We start from the raw sequence: 15873 nt of genomic DNA, 5'->3' as shown, positions 1-15873 counted from the left end.
CTGCTCTCGTGCACTCTCATGGAGCGCAATGGTCAGTCAAGATTTTCACTAAATAATCAATTCGATTTTGGTTTGTTTCTCACCAAACTTTATCATATGCCTTCAGAACAATATACATACAATAACTGATTAGCCTTCTGAATTATACTTTTGCATCCTTTTGAAGCATGAAGTTCACCATCAACTGCCATTAAATTATGTCACTGAACAGACGTTTATTTCAAAATGTCTCCCTTTGTGTACCAAAAAAGAAAGAAAGTAATATTTGGTTTAGAGCAACGTGAGGTTGAGTAAATAATGAATGAATTTTGGGTGAACTATCCCTTTAAGATTGGATGTGGAGTCTTTTTTTAATGGATATAATTATTGTAAGGCAAAGATTGTATTGCTCAGTTATTGTACTCCTGCTTCTCTTTGAAAGTAAAATTATTTCTGTAAGTGGTAAAATAAGGAATAGGACCACATTGTCTTCAATTAACGTAGTGCTACCTGGCTAGACCTATCACACATATTACAATTTAGGAGCATAATCAGTAAATAACACACTTTTTTATATTATATTTATATATTATATAATGTAGATACACTATAAAATATAGTGTATTTTCTAACACTATTTTTATACATATTGCCATGTAATGTAATGTAATCAAGAATGTAATCATGTAATACAAAAAGTAACTGTGATCTGATTATGCACATTATACAATGTAATGTAATTCAAATGCAATACCACATTTTTGTAATCTGATTATGTAATCCAAATTATATGTCACAGATTTACTACCCAGCACTGAGCACAAGTCATCCATATCAAGAGCTCTGCTTAACAATGGTCTGTATGTGTGTGTATGCTCCAACAGAACCATGTACTAGCATGTCCGGAGCTGACATAATAGTGACCCAGTTGCAATGTGGGAAAATATATTGTGGCCAGACGCTACCAAGAAAAAAACTGTAAAAAATTCAAACTACCCACACCTAAAAAAAACTAAAGTGAAGACTAAAGTGAATATACTTCCAAAATGTGTTTTTATGTAAGATATCTAGTTCAGTAAAATGAGAGACTTGATCAAGGGTCTGAAAATATTTTACAAGCCACTACAGACTGATTGTCAGAGAAAAATGAAAATAATTTATCTTAAAACAAGATACAGTTGCTTGAGAAGGAAAAATGTGCAAGATATTAAGATATATTTTCAAAGAATATGTTGAATAAAGTTTATTTTTCATACCATATTGGATTTTTTTTCTTCTAGTTTTAGGCATATCTCTGGATTTATGCAAGAAAAAGATTGGTGTCTCAAATGACAGACCATACACTGCTTTTACACTATACTGTATACTTTGTATGCATTTTCAAAGTGTAGTATCATCTCAAATGGAAAACTAATGTTTTGTTTACTTCAAGGAAGCATTTGCCATTTTTCAGCTGACAGAAGTGACAATTCAAATGCTGCTAGATTTAGCATGTTAGCGAACCTCTGTCTAACACTTATATCTCAAATATCATACATATTTTCACAGCGTGGGGTGATGTTAAAGCTTTTAAATTACATTTCCAAGGTGCTGACTTCAAAGAAATGTAGGTGGTTGCCAAATTAAAAATAAATTACAATTGTTTTGTCTGGCTAGCATCGCAGCCAGGTAACCTTCTGCGAAAGCAAAAAAGTGCCCAACATGATTCCACCCCCCCGACATTTTACAATTTGTTATTTCGGTTGTAGTAGTAAATCATCTGGGTACTCGCGGTACTCTTCTTCTCTTTGCATTTTTTGTGTGAAAATGACATAAAAGTATGCAAACTGGGACTCTAAACAACTAAAAACAACACAATTTAACTTTTAGCATGTGTAGATATTTTTTACAAGAAAAAAGACAAAAATACAGATTAAGAATATATTTTTTGCAGTGTTAAAACTGTGGCTACAACATAACAAATGTATCTACTTAAATTATTACGCCCTACTCTTTAACACCATGAGCACAGACTTTATCTTTTAGCATCTCCGTCATCCAAATTTTTTACACAAGCCGGTGATGAGGCGTGTGGGCTGTCAAGGTGCACTGCTGTTGGTGGAACAATGTGCTCTTGAAAGAGAAAAACACGATACTCACGGACATGCTCAGTTTTGAAGTTCATTGACTGGCTGCTCTCGCCATTGCCCTTGCCGTTGATGGCAGACACCTTGACTTCATATTCGGTTTCAGGTTTAAGGCCGGTGACTGTGACTGAACTGTGATCTGGTGGGAAACCGCAAGGAGCAGATTTAATCAAAATCCCTTTCATTTATTCATAACAGCAGCATGTATGCAAGTATCAAGCTGTCAAACAGGTGACATAAAACCTTGCTATTAAACATTGAAACAAATTTGACATTTACAATGTAGACAAGTCTATGAGCCACACATGTCATGTTGACAATACATCTCATACAGATGGTGACAAGAATGAAAATTCTGTCATCATTTCCTCACTCCTTTAACAAACCCCTATGATCTTTTTCTTCTTCTGTAGAACATAAAATATGTAAACATATATTTTTCCATACAATGAAAGTGAATGGTGACTGATGCTTACATTCTGCCTAACATCTCATTTTGTGTTCCACAGATGAAAGAGTGTCATACAGCTTTGGACAACATGCAGGTGAGTAAATTATGACAACATTTTCTCTTTAATGTTACACATTTTATATGTAAACATAGTTCCCTACTATAGCAATAAAGGCAAAAGCAATGTGTATTTACAAGCAACATAAAATAATTATATACAGTTATATATCATAATTCATAATTATATGAAGTCATAATTTATTTTTCATGGATACTTTCCAGGCTCTCACTGGCCCTTAGAATTAAGACTTCTATATGTGTGTACCTTTAAGAAATGTTCTCTATAATGATTGGCTAACATCTTCTCATGTAAAAGAGTAACAGCACTCCCACCACATGAATATTAAATAGGCATTGAAGTGTGTGGCAAGGAGAAGGGTGGGGCCTAATCAGGCTAATCAAGCCGACGAGAGGGATAAAGGCAGTTGGGGAGAGAGAGAGCTACAGGCAGCTGCCCTGTATGCATTTGTGTTGTATGTCTTTTACTTTAAGTTGATCATTAAATTATTATTTATACTGTCAAGCCGGTTTTCACCACCTCCTTTCCCTTTTATCCTTTTACATTGGTGCCAAAATCCAGGAAGGAGAAGGGATGCGCCATAGTAGAGTCCTCGCCACTACCATCCACCCCAAAGGAGCAGCAGCGGCCATCTGCTGGGGAACAGAGGAGCCCGCCCGCCTGAAAGTGGAGAAACGATCGCCAACCGCGAGGGGAGGAGGGGCTACCTACCGGCCACTAAAAGGCAGAGGGGTCAAAGAGAAGACCGCCATCTGCGAGCGGGGAGGGGCTTACTGCTGACTGCCTGGAGCGGGAGAACCGCTGCCAGGGGTGGAGGAGATCCATACCATCCACCAAAGCATTCCATCAACCAGGGGCCGGAGGACTGCCTCCGATCCACCCGTGAAGGAGGGGCTGTCATTCACTAGAGGATTCACCCAGAAAGGATGGGGAGTGTACATCACAGATCTATATTTTAGTAATTTTTTAACATAAATCTCCACTTTCAAAATTCTTCTACTTTTGTTTTTGCCCATTTGCATTCTTCGTGCATATCATCACCTACTGGGCAGGGACAAGAATTTATAGTAAAAACAAAAAGGACTTAAATGTTTATCTGTTTCTCACCCACACCTATCATATCACTTTAGAAAACATGGATTTAACCACTGGAGTCATATGGATTACTTTTATGCTGCTTTTTTGTGCTTTATGGACCTTCAAAGTTCTGGCCACCTTTCAATTGCATTTTATGGACCTACAGAGCTGAGATATTGTTCTAAAATCTTAATTTGCGTTCGGCAGAAGAAAGTCATACACATCTTTAATTTTTGCGTGAACTATCCCTTTAACAAGCTCAAAGTTCTAACATCACAATTTTTTATTCATTTGTTTTAGGAGCTTAGTTTCCATAAATGTTCGGGGGTCAACAGGAGAATTAGCTCTGCATTGTAAACATTATATTGCCTAAACATTCAGTGATATACGAGCCATACAGTAATGCTGACATTCCATATCATGTATGGTTTCTTCCTCAGCTTGTCTCATGTGACTTACCATCTTTCACCTCATATACACGCTGCACCCAGTTCCCTCGGCCCACTGCTCTCCACTCTGCTCGGTACTTGAGCACAGGAACTCCTCCAGTGGACTCAGGCTCGTCAAAAAGCACCTGAGCCGTGCTGGAGTATGGCTGCACTTGAGTGATGGATGGCGCCGAGGGCACATCTGCACCACAGGGGAGATACGCTTTACAATACGCAGTGGGAAAACAATATTTGAACATCTTAGACCTCATTATAACAGCTCATTGTACATATTATACCACTTTGTCCTCAATATACACTGTGAAAAACATTATAAATGCAGTTGTTCCCTTAAAGGTGAAGCATGTAATTTATTTATCTCTCATCCCAGTTTAATGTACAAGTATAAGTAATCCATTGGTGGGTTGATTCACATTATGAGTTTGTGATGTTTTTAAAGCATTGCTCTGTTTGTTTGAGTATCCTGACCAGGGGGGTATTCCAGAAAGCAAGGTTAACTTACCTTGACAGAAACCCTGAACTCTTGGTTGATTAACATGAGCATTGCTTACTCACGGTTATTGGTTCCAGAATGCCAGTTCTGGGTTAGTTCACTCACTTGTGTGCATTCATGGTGAACTCAGAAAGAGATTCTCAGCAGAGTGCCGAATTCATGAGTCATCATGGAAGCAGACGCTAAGAAGAAATGCACCCCATATTTCAGTGATACAAAACTTGATGTTTTAATGACTGTAAACGAGCATTATAAAGTCGTCTTCACTCGTAATAGAGATAGAAGCTGCATCAGCTTAGGACTGAGAGTTTGCTTGACAGAATGTATACACTGAATCAATGAGTGAATTTTTAATTAATAAAAATATAACATTTTACCATACTTGTAATTTTACTGGTATTTATCATGTACTGTGCATTCTCATCTCCATGTACTGTGCATGATTTTACAATATGTCATGTGAACTTATTTTATGTTAATACCATTTGATCTACCCGGTTTAACATTTTGGTCTCTGAATCTTTCTTTGTATTACCATAATTTCATCTTCCATTTTCCACAATTGCTGATGGTGTCATTGTAGTAATAGAGCCTCTTTCAATTGTGGGATCTCCCACAGTTGCCATAATTTTCCATAGATTTAATCTAATGCTTTTTAGTAGACCACACATGAATATATTATTCATGTGCATTATAAGATGAAGATCTGCTGTAAGAGGTGGAGAATGATGGGAGTCCCACAGAGTTATATGTCATTCATGTTCTTTTCTTATTTGGTGTGTCATTACAACTTGCTTGTTGTTTGTCCCCTAAAAGGCCATGGCCAGGTAGGGCCCATCTGCCTACAGCAACATGGTTCTAAATTAAATGATGCTGTTTGAATTGAATATCATATGTCTGCTAATACATTACAATAGTAAAGCTTAAAATACTGTTACCTAAATTTAAGTAGGGCTACAAAAAGAATATAAATATCAAATAATGGAAACAAAGCAGTAATCATGCTGACAAATAGATGAACCATTGCACCCCCACCCTGGATTTGAAAGCATACGTACATTGCGACTGATAGCCAAAGATTTTGGGCCATAAAAAATATAAATAATATGATAAATGTTTCTCAGAGGGCTGACGGCATATTCACTGTTCTCTAACAAAGCCATTCATGTTTAATTATAGGTCAATATAATATTTATACAACCTCAGCTGCAAGTTTAAAGTTAATCCATAGCTGAGATTTAAATGTTAAATCAGTGTTAAATCACTAAGCATGTTAAAAATTAGCTGAATTAAGATGAAATGGAATGATGAAACACGGAATGTTTAACCATTATTTAATCTCTGCAACAATTTGATGACAGTTAGACAGCAGTGCACAATGGACTTCAAAAGACTGTCTAATTTACATGGGCTGTGATTTAATGTTAGTATTTTTGTGGAATGTTAGTGTTTTTGTCTAGTGGCTCCCGCTGGTGGACAAACAATAAAACAGCCTGTATATCTCCATATTTATAACTGCTTAAAAATGCAACTGTAAAAATAGCTATTCCTTCTGTTATAGCACTGCCAAATTGATGAAATTTTGCATGTGACCTCAGAATGTTCCTTTTTCCAGGTTTTTAAAGTTTTGCTAAGTTTGAAAATTGTGCTCAAAAGATACAGGCACAAAACATATTTAATTATATCTTCAAAACTATTTTGACATATACAAATATTTTGATAAATTTTTGTCTGGAGGGTCTATAGATTATGTATACAAGGTTTTGCGCGAATCTGACAAACGGCCTAGGACGTGTTCGAAAAGTAGGGTTTTCCAAAAAATATACGTAATTAACTTTTTCATGCGGGAATGAAAATCCATGTGACCTTATAATTGGGATGCACTTGTGAATTCAGAGAAGCTACACATTTTTATTGTAGCCTCTACGGTTCCAGAATTATTAGCAAAAACACAAATGAGTTAATTATAGTGCCACCATGTGGCCAATTGTCACAAAATTTGAAATGTGGCTTCAAGTCAACACCCTGCTTTGTATATGTATGTACGTGTGTGTCGTAATGTGTATGTGCGTATGTGTATAATAATTTTGTATTTTTTATTTTATTATCTATGTCTTGATATTGTTTTTGTATTGCTTTTTTATTGTTGTGCACTGGAAGCTCCTTTCACCAAGACAAATTCCTTGTATGTGTAAGCATACTTGGCAATAAAGCTGATTCTGATTCTTCTAGTGTACAGTAATTTCCATAACCTTCGGCCATTCCAAATGCGAGTTATAAGGTGCTGAAATTTGATTGGCTGGTGGTGGCCATTTTTCTTAATTTGTCGATTTGATTTAAGAATATTTTATCATTTTAACTTTGTTGCACAAACGGCTGCAAAGTTATGACAGTTTTTTTTGTTGTAGCACCCCTAGGGGTGGAATTTTATAAAATTTTGCTGAAATTTTTGCTTACGTCCTGTTGACTAAGTATAGCGGGTTTGGTTACGTTTGGAGATTGTGTTGAATAGATCTTGATCAATTACTCAAATTGCATTAAACCAAAGGAATCGAATCGTTAATCTTCCGAATGATTTTACATATACAAATAATTTTTATAGATTTTTTTCAAGGGGATCTGCAGATGATGTATATCAAATTTAATACCTATTGGATGGTCTAGGAGGAGTTCGAAAATGTAGGTTTTTCAAAAAATTTTAAATGGCGGAAAGAAATATAGATGGAAATTAAATCGGAGATATATGTTTTGTAGGGCTTGACTCAAGGATTCAGAAGAAAAATGTTGATTCTAGCCCTTACAGTTCAAGACTTATGACCCAAAATGCATTTGCCTTTGTTATAGCACCACCTATAGGCTGATCGGGGTAGGAATATATGTATATCAACTTTGTACAAACAACTACTACAATTCCAAAAATGTTCATGTCTCTAGGCCTTACGGTTTGGTCTGCACGATCAATTTTAGGGTAGAAGAATAATTATAATACAAACCCTGACAAATACAATAGGGTTTCTTGAACCCCTAACGAAAATCATAACAATAAAAGGGGCTAAATATAAATACATAAAGCCCTCTCTTAACAGAGTGTGGAGGCCTTTCCAATGCATTGCAGTATTTACAATATTACTATTTTATACTTTGCTTATATGACATTATGCTTGAAATCAATTATAATCAGCTATGAAGTCATTTTCATATATGCACATAAATGTAATCATTTATCTATACATTCATTTCATCAATGTTCTTGATAATAGTCAAAATGTATGCAGGACTATTAATTATTTCTTTTCTAATACAATGTTCATTGACTATGTTTTTGTTTCATGATACCTACCAAAGTGCTAGAATTAGTTATGGTTATGACAAAGAAATGATGTCTCAAGTTGTACTGTTCCTGCAGTTTTAGGCCCTGAATGTCATCAAGACCCAGGCTGAATGTTTTGTTTTCTCTACTAGAACAAAAACATTGAGCTATGCATGCAGATTTGTATTATATAGGTTTGGACAAATTACTTTTCATCAGTTCTCTCTTTGCTCTCGGCATTGAACTGTATATATTGAGGTTATCTGCTTACTCTGAGTAAACTTACATGGGTAAGTTGCTAAACCTGCTTTCTGGAATACCCCCCAGCTTGAAACAGCAACACTGGCTCAACCAAAGGTATGGTTTGGGATGGGACTATCTGTTCGAGAAACCTATTTAAAAACTATTATTAACTTTTCAATTGTGTTTGGTGTCAAGAGAGGCACAGGAATAACACACTTCAATTTAAGGTGTCATTTCTATCAGACATTACTTTTGTTGGTGGAACCTATTATATCTTGATGCAGTCTTATAATTTAAGGAGTGACTATTTGGACTAGGCGTAAATAGCACCTGACACATAGCGTAACAATTTGCACTCCAATAGTCTGGTGGTAACACACAAATTAAAGATAAACTGCGCCACCTAGTGTCGCTGCAATGGCATGGTGTGTAAAGACGCTGTTGATGTGCTTTTATTGTGCGGAAAACCTGGGTTTTAGGGGTGTGAAAATGCATCTTTCAAATATATTTGTATTAATTGATTATTGAATTTAAGAATAAATTATCTTTACTATATTAATACCTAATGTGACCGCCTCATATTACATAAACCTTCTCGGAACAGACATGGAGCAGAGCATGTGAGATTTAAAGGAAAGAAAGCGCACTTTGAAATAAAGAAAGTTTATTCTGCTGAGTTCACACTGCGAGCCTACATAAAATAAAATGGATGGATAGATGGATGCTGCAGAGTTTGTCTTTCTGTGTCATTATTAAAAAATGAGTCCTGCATGAAAATGCGCATGGATTCTAGTAAACAAGCTTGACAAGCAGAGACACCTCTGTTCAGCGGCCTCGCGCCTCTCTCCCTATCCTAAAATAAATTTGGTTAATATATACCACAACTGCCTTTACCCTCTGCTAATAGACAGTTTTTTAATCGATGACCCTGCTTGATTTAAACATGGATCTCATCTGCCTACACGTGACATTTCATCTTTAACTATTGGTGAAATATCTTAATGTTATATGATATGCAAATCTATTATGCATATTTAATGATTTACCATCTGTTTGTGTGTGTGTGCATCAAGCCATTATGTTACATCAGACACTAAAATATTCTTTATTACTTTCAATTTCTATTCTATTATGCATGCTAAAACCTTGAATTCTTTTCAGCATATGTTTTGAATATAATTATAAAACGTTCCAAATTAATCAAATCGGATCGAATTGTGACCAAATTTCAGATTTCCCGATGCATCGTAATAGTTAGGTAGTTAGAGCGAATTTTCACACCCCTACTGGTTTCGATTCCTCCTTTGTTCCCACTTTTCACCATCCTGTTTCCACGATTAATATTACCATAATACTTTTTATAATAATTAATACAAATTTAAATAAAGGTTGATTGCCTTGCAGTGATTTGGTCACAGTGACGTTCAGGGACTTGAGAGAAATGTTTGATGTAGGTCAGATTAAAAATGTTGTCGTAATCATGTTTTTTGGCAGGAGCCATAGTTTTAATGCAATTAACCAATATGTTAATAATATAGTAACCATATTTAATTATGTAGTTAGTCTGATTTTACTACAAAATATCATGAGTATACTTTGGTTACTGTAGTAAAAGCATGGCAAATTTTTGGTTAATTTAAAATGAAGAATCCAGTCATATCAGTAACCTTATAAAAGCTTATTCTATATGGAGAGGGTCATCTCATGGGGGCTGCCATATTGAGATCACATGACCACCTGAATACTACTTGCTTAATCTCAGTATCTGTCCTGTTATTGGACACTTTAACTCAATGATTAAAGTAATCATGGCTGACTGTGAATACTACATTTTTACAATGACATCTGAAACTGAAAAATATTTATTTTAAATGATGCTGCATCCAAGTCGCTAGGTGTCCGTGTAAGTCCAAGATGAAACAAAGACAACAATTACTGAATGCACCTTTATTTAGGAGTGCAAATAGCATCTGTCTATTATTTATTTGTTACTTGAATAAAACCAGTTAATTTAGATATTACCATTTGAAGTACGTTTAGGTTATTTTACAAGACATTTTACAGTGTGATTATAGTACTGTACTTTATCTGATGAACTCAATTGCAAGTTATTAAACAAATATAGATCCAAAACACTTAAAAACACCAAACACTCAATTTTAAATCAATTTACTACTGCCATAAACAATTGTGTATTCGTTTTGTGAAATCAATATAGCTAAAAGAGAAAACAGACCGGCTGGGATGAGGATGAACTCTTTGGACTCTGTCCCGATCTCATTGGAAGCAGTACAGTTGTAGTTGCCAAAGTCGCTTTGAGAGACTGGATTGACCTGTAATGGATCAAGTAAATGCATTAACTGGCATGTTCTAACTCAGCACTTATCTTTAAATCATGCATTTGACTGCTGTCATTTTAATTAAGAGAATGTGTATTTATTCTTGGCGGTGTGCTCTTCATGATACAATATTAATGAGATGCATAGGCTGAAGTAGTGCCCTACAGCAACACTATCCCTTAACGGATGAATCGAACAAAAACACGTTCAGGTCACATTTCACCAAAGAATCAAAATGGAAAAAATACATTGACATTTTTTTTACTTTTGAGAAAAAAAAAGGATATGCAGATTTTGTTCTAAATAATCAGATATCAGCATACAAATTTTGTAAGTACAAAAGTATATATCAAATATTTATGTTCTCAGGAGGGAGCTAATATGTGTGAGCCACACCTCTAGATAGCTGGCGGAAGGCATGTTGTAGGTCTTGATATTGGAGATGTTAGCACTAAGCAGCTGGATCCCGTCTCGCATCCATGTAATAGACACATCACTGGGGTGAGCCAGAACTTCACAGCTGATGTTGGCCGGGTTGCCCTCCCATGTGTACACTGTTACTGCGCCCTGGATTTTGGGGGCGTCTGTGAGGAAAGGCAGAGCGCATACAAATTAAGATAAACAAACCTGCTGGTTCCAGCTGACCCTATATCTACCTAATGCCCGTCCAAACAAAGCCCCTTTTCCATTATATTTGACGTCTTTATTATTAGGATAAGGTGGTTAAAAGATAAAAATCTTTAAATTTTTGGGTGAACTACATTTAAGCACTGTTTTCAGAACTGAATCCTGCAAACACAATGTTAAGCTGTGCGTGAAGCAGCACAGTTATGCAGGGCAAAGGCTGCTGAACACATCTGTTTGCAACCATACATAAAAGCCAATCACGCTTCACTGACTTCAAAAGGCCCCTCCCCCAAACAGCCTCCCTGAATAGCATGCTGGGGGCCGACTTCAGGCAAGATGCTCCTGTGACGGACACGGCTGGGCCCACGTTCCCTCCCAGACTGTGTGCGAATAGCTCCCAGCACTCTGACATGCTGTTCGTGTTCTCACATTCATCAAAGCTTCAGATGACATAAGTTCCATCACAACAATGCTGGTACAAATGCAAAAAAAAAAAAAAAACATGCAAAGAGGAAAGCTGATATTTTCACAGCATTCACGGCAACTAATGTGAAAACAAATACAAACACACAGAGTGGGGGGAGTGGAAATGGTTGGTAAAACTTTGCCTTCTATGCATTAACATGAAAACATACTTTGTTTTTGCTATAGTTGCAAAATAAGAATCTAAGAAATGTAAGTAAATTGGCAAATGTTTTGTGTGGTCTTTGTGTAGTCACATCTTAAGTTAAACTAACCCTAAGATGTGACAAAACAACAATCTTCTCAATGTTAATCTGAGTTTTTGTCCTAAAGAGTCAAGACAAGCAGTGAGCCACAATACATTTTGCCGCTGCCATGGATTGTATTTTTATAGCGTTGTGCTGGGTTGCCCTGCCAATAGACAAATCTAATTGGTACAAAAATAACAGAATATTAACCAATTCAACTGGGGTATTTTTGGGTTGCCGCCTGCCATTTTCACACTCAAATTTAAAAGCTCACCATTTACACATACTGTGGATGGACTAAATGCAAAAAAGTGGTCTAATTTTTTCTGCATATTTTGTTCTGGACATCTGAGATATAACATTAGATTATTCACACAAGCAAGCTTACAGACAAGTAAAAAATTAAAAGCAGATATAAACTTTTAAGCTATTTGGTTCATATAGCAGCAGTGATCGACACAAAAGAAATCTTTCAAGCTGAAGTATTAGGGCAACAAAATAAACTATACTGTTGCATTCCTGAGAATGAGAGCTTTCATTTGATATATGATTTTTCTATTTACATGCTATTTGAAAGACTTTTATAGACTGTTTTTTGATGCAGATGTTTTCAGGTCTTAATTTGTTATTTAACAAAAAACCCTTTTGGACACGCAAATAGGTTGCGATTCTTTTGTGTCTGTAAAGCAGTTCAATGGAAAGGAGGAGGCGAGAACCGTCTTGACAATATAAATAATAGTTTTAATAATAAACTGAACGAAAATCACACAACCATAAACACACAGAGCAGCTGCCTGTCATTCTCTCTCTCTCTCTCTCTCTCTCGAACTGTCATCGCCGGCTGCCTTTATCCCTCGCGCGCCCCCATCAGGCTTATTGGGGACTGGGCGTGCGTTGTTCCAGCCTGGCCCCACCCTCTACAGAGTCACAGCAATTTCACTCCCAATATGGTTGGACAAAATACTAGTTTATATGGAGGTTTTTCCCCTATCAGCTGATTCCTGTCCTGTGGTGGAGGATGGGGGTGATAATGTTGGGGGTTTGTTGCAATTTTGAAAGCTTCGACACTGTACTGAGTTGCCATATTCTCCAAAGACTGCAGCAGAGCTCTGTATCATAACCATTGCAGTGCTGCTGTGAATTACGCTTAAGCCTTTGAGGAATATCAAATAGAATGTTGAACTGTTAGAAGTTAATGAGGCTTCAGACAGACTTACAGCGAACTTCCAGATTTGCGGACTGTGCGGTCTCTCCGATGGCGTTGCGGGCTGTGCAGAGGTACTCGCCTGCGTCAGTGTACTGTGCATACTTAAGGGTGAGCGAAGACACGCGGGCATCACTGCGGACCAACACGTCCCCATCAGGACTCTAAACAGAGAAAGAAGGGAAAATCACTTCAAAATCACACTTTTGACTTCCCTCACCCATTAAAAGAATAGTTCACCGCAAAAAATTTTAATTCTGTAATGATTTTCTAACCCGAATCATGTTCCAAATACTGTATGGCTTCACCCATAATACTTTTTTTTCTTCTGTGGAACACAAAATAAGCTATTTTGAACAATACCAAAGCTGCTCCTTTCCATACAATGCCAGCATATTGAGACCAAAACAAGACAAGCTCCAAAAAGGACAAAAAAGCATTATAACATTTTTTTGTATCATTACTTTTTTGTAAAGTTTTCTGAAGCAACACAATAGTTTTTTGTGATAAACAGACCAATATTTAAATCATTATTCACTGATAATCTTCAACATAGCTCTTGCTATGAAGAAGAATCATGCCAGGTTTGAGGTCAATAACACCAAATGCTGATGTGCATCAGGGTACAAGCCAACTGTGCAAAAAATAATAATTGAATAACAACTTTTACAAAGACAAATAACGCATTTTGTTGTTCCTTACATAAAACATTTATTTCTTCATTTATGTATATATTAATTTGTTTTCTTTATTTATTTTGCTTGATAGCCTCTGGTCACAAAATGATTACATTGTATGGAAAAAAGTAGCTATGATATTCTTCAAAGTATCATTGGTGCCCCATAAAAGAAAGTCATACGAGTTTGAAAACATGAGAGTGAGTAAATGATGAAAGAATTTTCATTTTTGTGTGAACTTTCCCTTAAAGCATAGGTTTGTTAGCGAGCACATGCTACATTTGTCCTAAAGGCATCAAATAGTCTGCAAAAACTCCACTTAAAAAAATAAAATAAAAAAACCCTACAAAGACAGTATGCTACCTTCTGAGAAAATGGCAATACAAAACAATTCTTCATTTTTTTTGTATGCAAGGTATTCTGCTACCATGAAACAAGCTACAGCTGAGAAATAAAACTTGAAAAGTGGGGGCTGGTGAACTGTAGACATACATAAGTGTCTTTTATGTGCTGAGTCTTTGGAGCGAAGACATGAGGGGAAAACATCAATAATGCAGACCGTGAGGCAGGGGAAGCCATTTCTACACCATGTGGCGTTACTTCATCAAATGCTACGTCACAAGAACTCAGTGGCCTCTGACAATTGTACAATGTCCCAACATTCATTTTAAGGATCTGCTACAAGACAAGCAGAGACCTTAACATGCCACGCTTGCATTTTCTTTTAGCTTGCAGTCACACTTAACCTTGTGGGTCTTATGAAGATGAGTGGTGTCTATAACCAACATTTGTTCAATGACTGTTCAGTGTGCATATACCCTTGCAGTCTTTTTGTCCTGAAAAGAAAAGAAGCAACTCTTGAAAAGCAGCCCTCCTGAAACAGAAAGTGTAAAGCAATTTTCAGGTTCAAAACAAAGGAATATTCTGTGTTCAATGCAAGTTAAGCTCCATCAAAAGCTTGTGTGACACAATGTTGAGTACCACAAAAATCAGCAAAGAAGCAAAGATTTGGGTTACAGTGAGGCTCTTACAATATAAGTGAATGGGGCCCAATCTGTAAACATTAAAATACTCACTGTTTCAAAAGTATTGCCACAAAATGTAAACGACATTCATATTAATGTGATTTTAATGTGATAAAATCGCTTGCTAACCTTTTCTGTGTAAAGTTATATGCAATTTTACATCTTTTCTACCATGACAACATAATGCCATAAATACTAAAACCCCAAAACGACTGTAAAGTTATGATTTAAGCAACTTTGCAGCTCAAATAACACATGCATTTGAACAGAAATATTAATTTAAGTGCTTTTATAAAATTCTAAGCTTTATATTTCTGTGTTAGATACAAACTTTTTGTGCTTTCCAAAAATTGGTCCCATTCACTTCTATTGTCAGTTCCTCACTGTAAACCCATTTTTTTTTTTTTTAATTTAAAGAAAAGGACAGACGAGTTCAAATGTTGTTTTATGGTACTCAACATTATGCACCAAATGCTGTCAATTGAGCTTTTACTTGTACTGAACCCGGACACTTACAATGGAAGTAAATGGGAACAGTCTATTTTTTATAATTAAACTTTTATTAAAACACAGAAAAGCAAAACATAAATACACAGAATCAACTTTTATCAACCACTACCACTCCTCTTCCTTCCAAACCCCAACCCCACCCCAACCCTCAAAAAACACCCCTGTGGTCATACATGAGCACATACAAAAGAAAACAAAAACCAAACTAATAATAAAACAAGATCACACACATTAACAACTACCTCTCTCTCTCTCCACTATTCCACCCCAAAAACCATTCAAGAATGCTAAGTATCTATCCCATTTCACAAAAAACAAATCCAAATTCTCTAGTCTTCTATATATGACCCTTCTTCTAAAGACGCTACCCTCACCATCTCCAAGCACCACTCCTGAAATAGAGCATTTCAACCGACTTCCAATCCCTCAAAATCACCTGTCTGACAACCATAACACAGGTTAGGACCCAATCCTCCACATGTTTATTCCCCACATTGATCCCAAAATACAGAGTCTGGGACAAGACTAAACCAGAGTGCCCAAGACATCACATACACAATTCTGAACCCTCAAC

General features: G+C 36.3%; 1 protein-coding gene across 8 annotated transcripts in view; it reads right to left on the bottom strand.

Moving 5' to 3' along the window:
* ncam1b (neural cell adhesion molecule 1b) overlaps positions 1–15873 on the bottom strand; it is a 160838-nt gene that overhangs the window by 35675 nt on the left and 109290 nt on the right. For all 8 annotated transcript variants that reach the window (XM_052107175.1, XM_052107178.1, XM_052107176.1 and 5 more), the window contains 5 exons: positions 13101–13251; positions 10943–11130; positions 10444–10540; positions 4172–4342; positions 2119–2244 (listed from right to left, as the gene is read on the bottom strand). In XM_052107175.1, the coding sequence (XP_051963135.1) occupies positions 2119–2244; positions 4172–4342; positions 10444–10540; positions 10943–11130; positions 13101–13251 (733 nt within the window). The remainder of the gene's footprint in view (positions 1–2118; positions 2245–4171; positions 4343–10443; positions 10541–10942; positions 11131–13100; positions 13252–15873) is intronic.

This window comes from Xyrauchen texanus, chromosome 36, assembly GCF_025860055.1.
Source record: "Xyrauchen texanus isolate HMW12.3.18 chromosome 36, RBS_HiC_50CHRs, whole genome shotgun sequence".
NCBI classification, from domain to species: domain Eukaryota; kingdom Metazoa; phylum Chordata; class Actinopteri; order Cypriniformes; family Catostomidae; genus Xyrauchen; species Xyrauchen texanus.
Note: the sequence above shows the minus strand (reverse complement) of the source record. Positions and strands in the feature narration are given on the sequence as shown.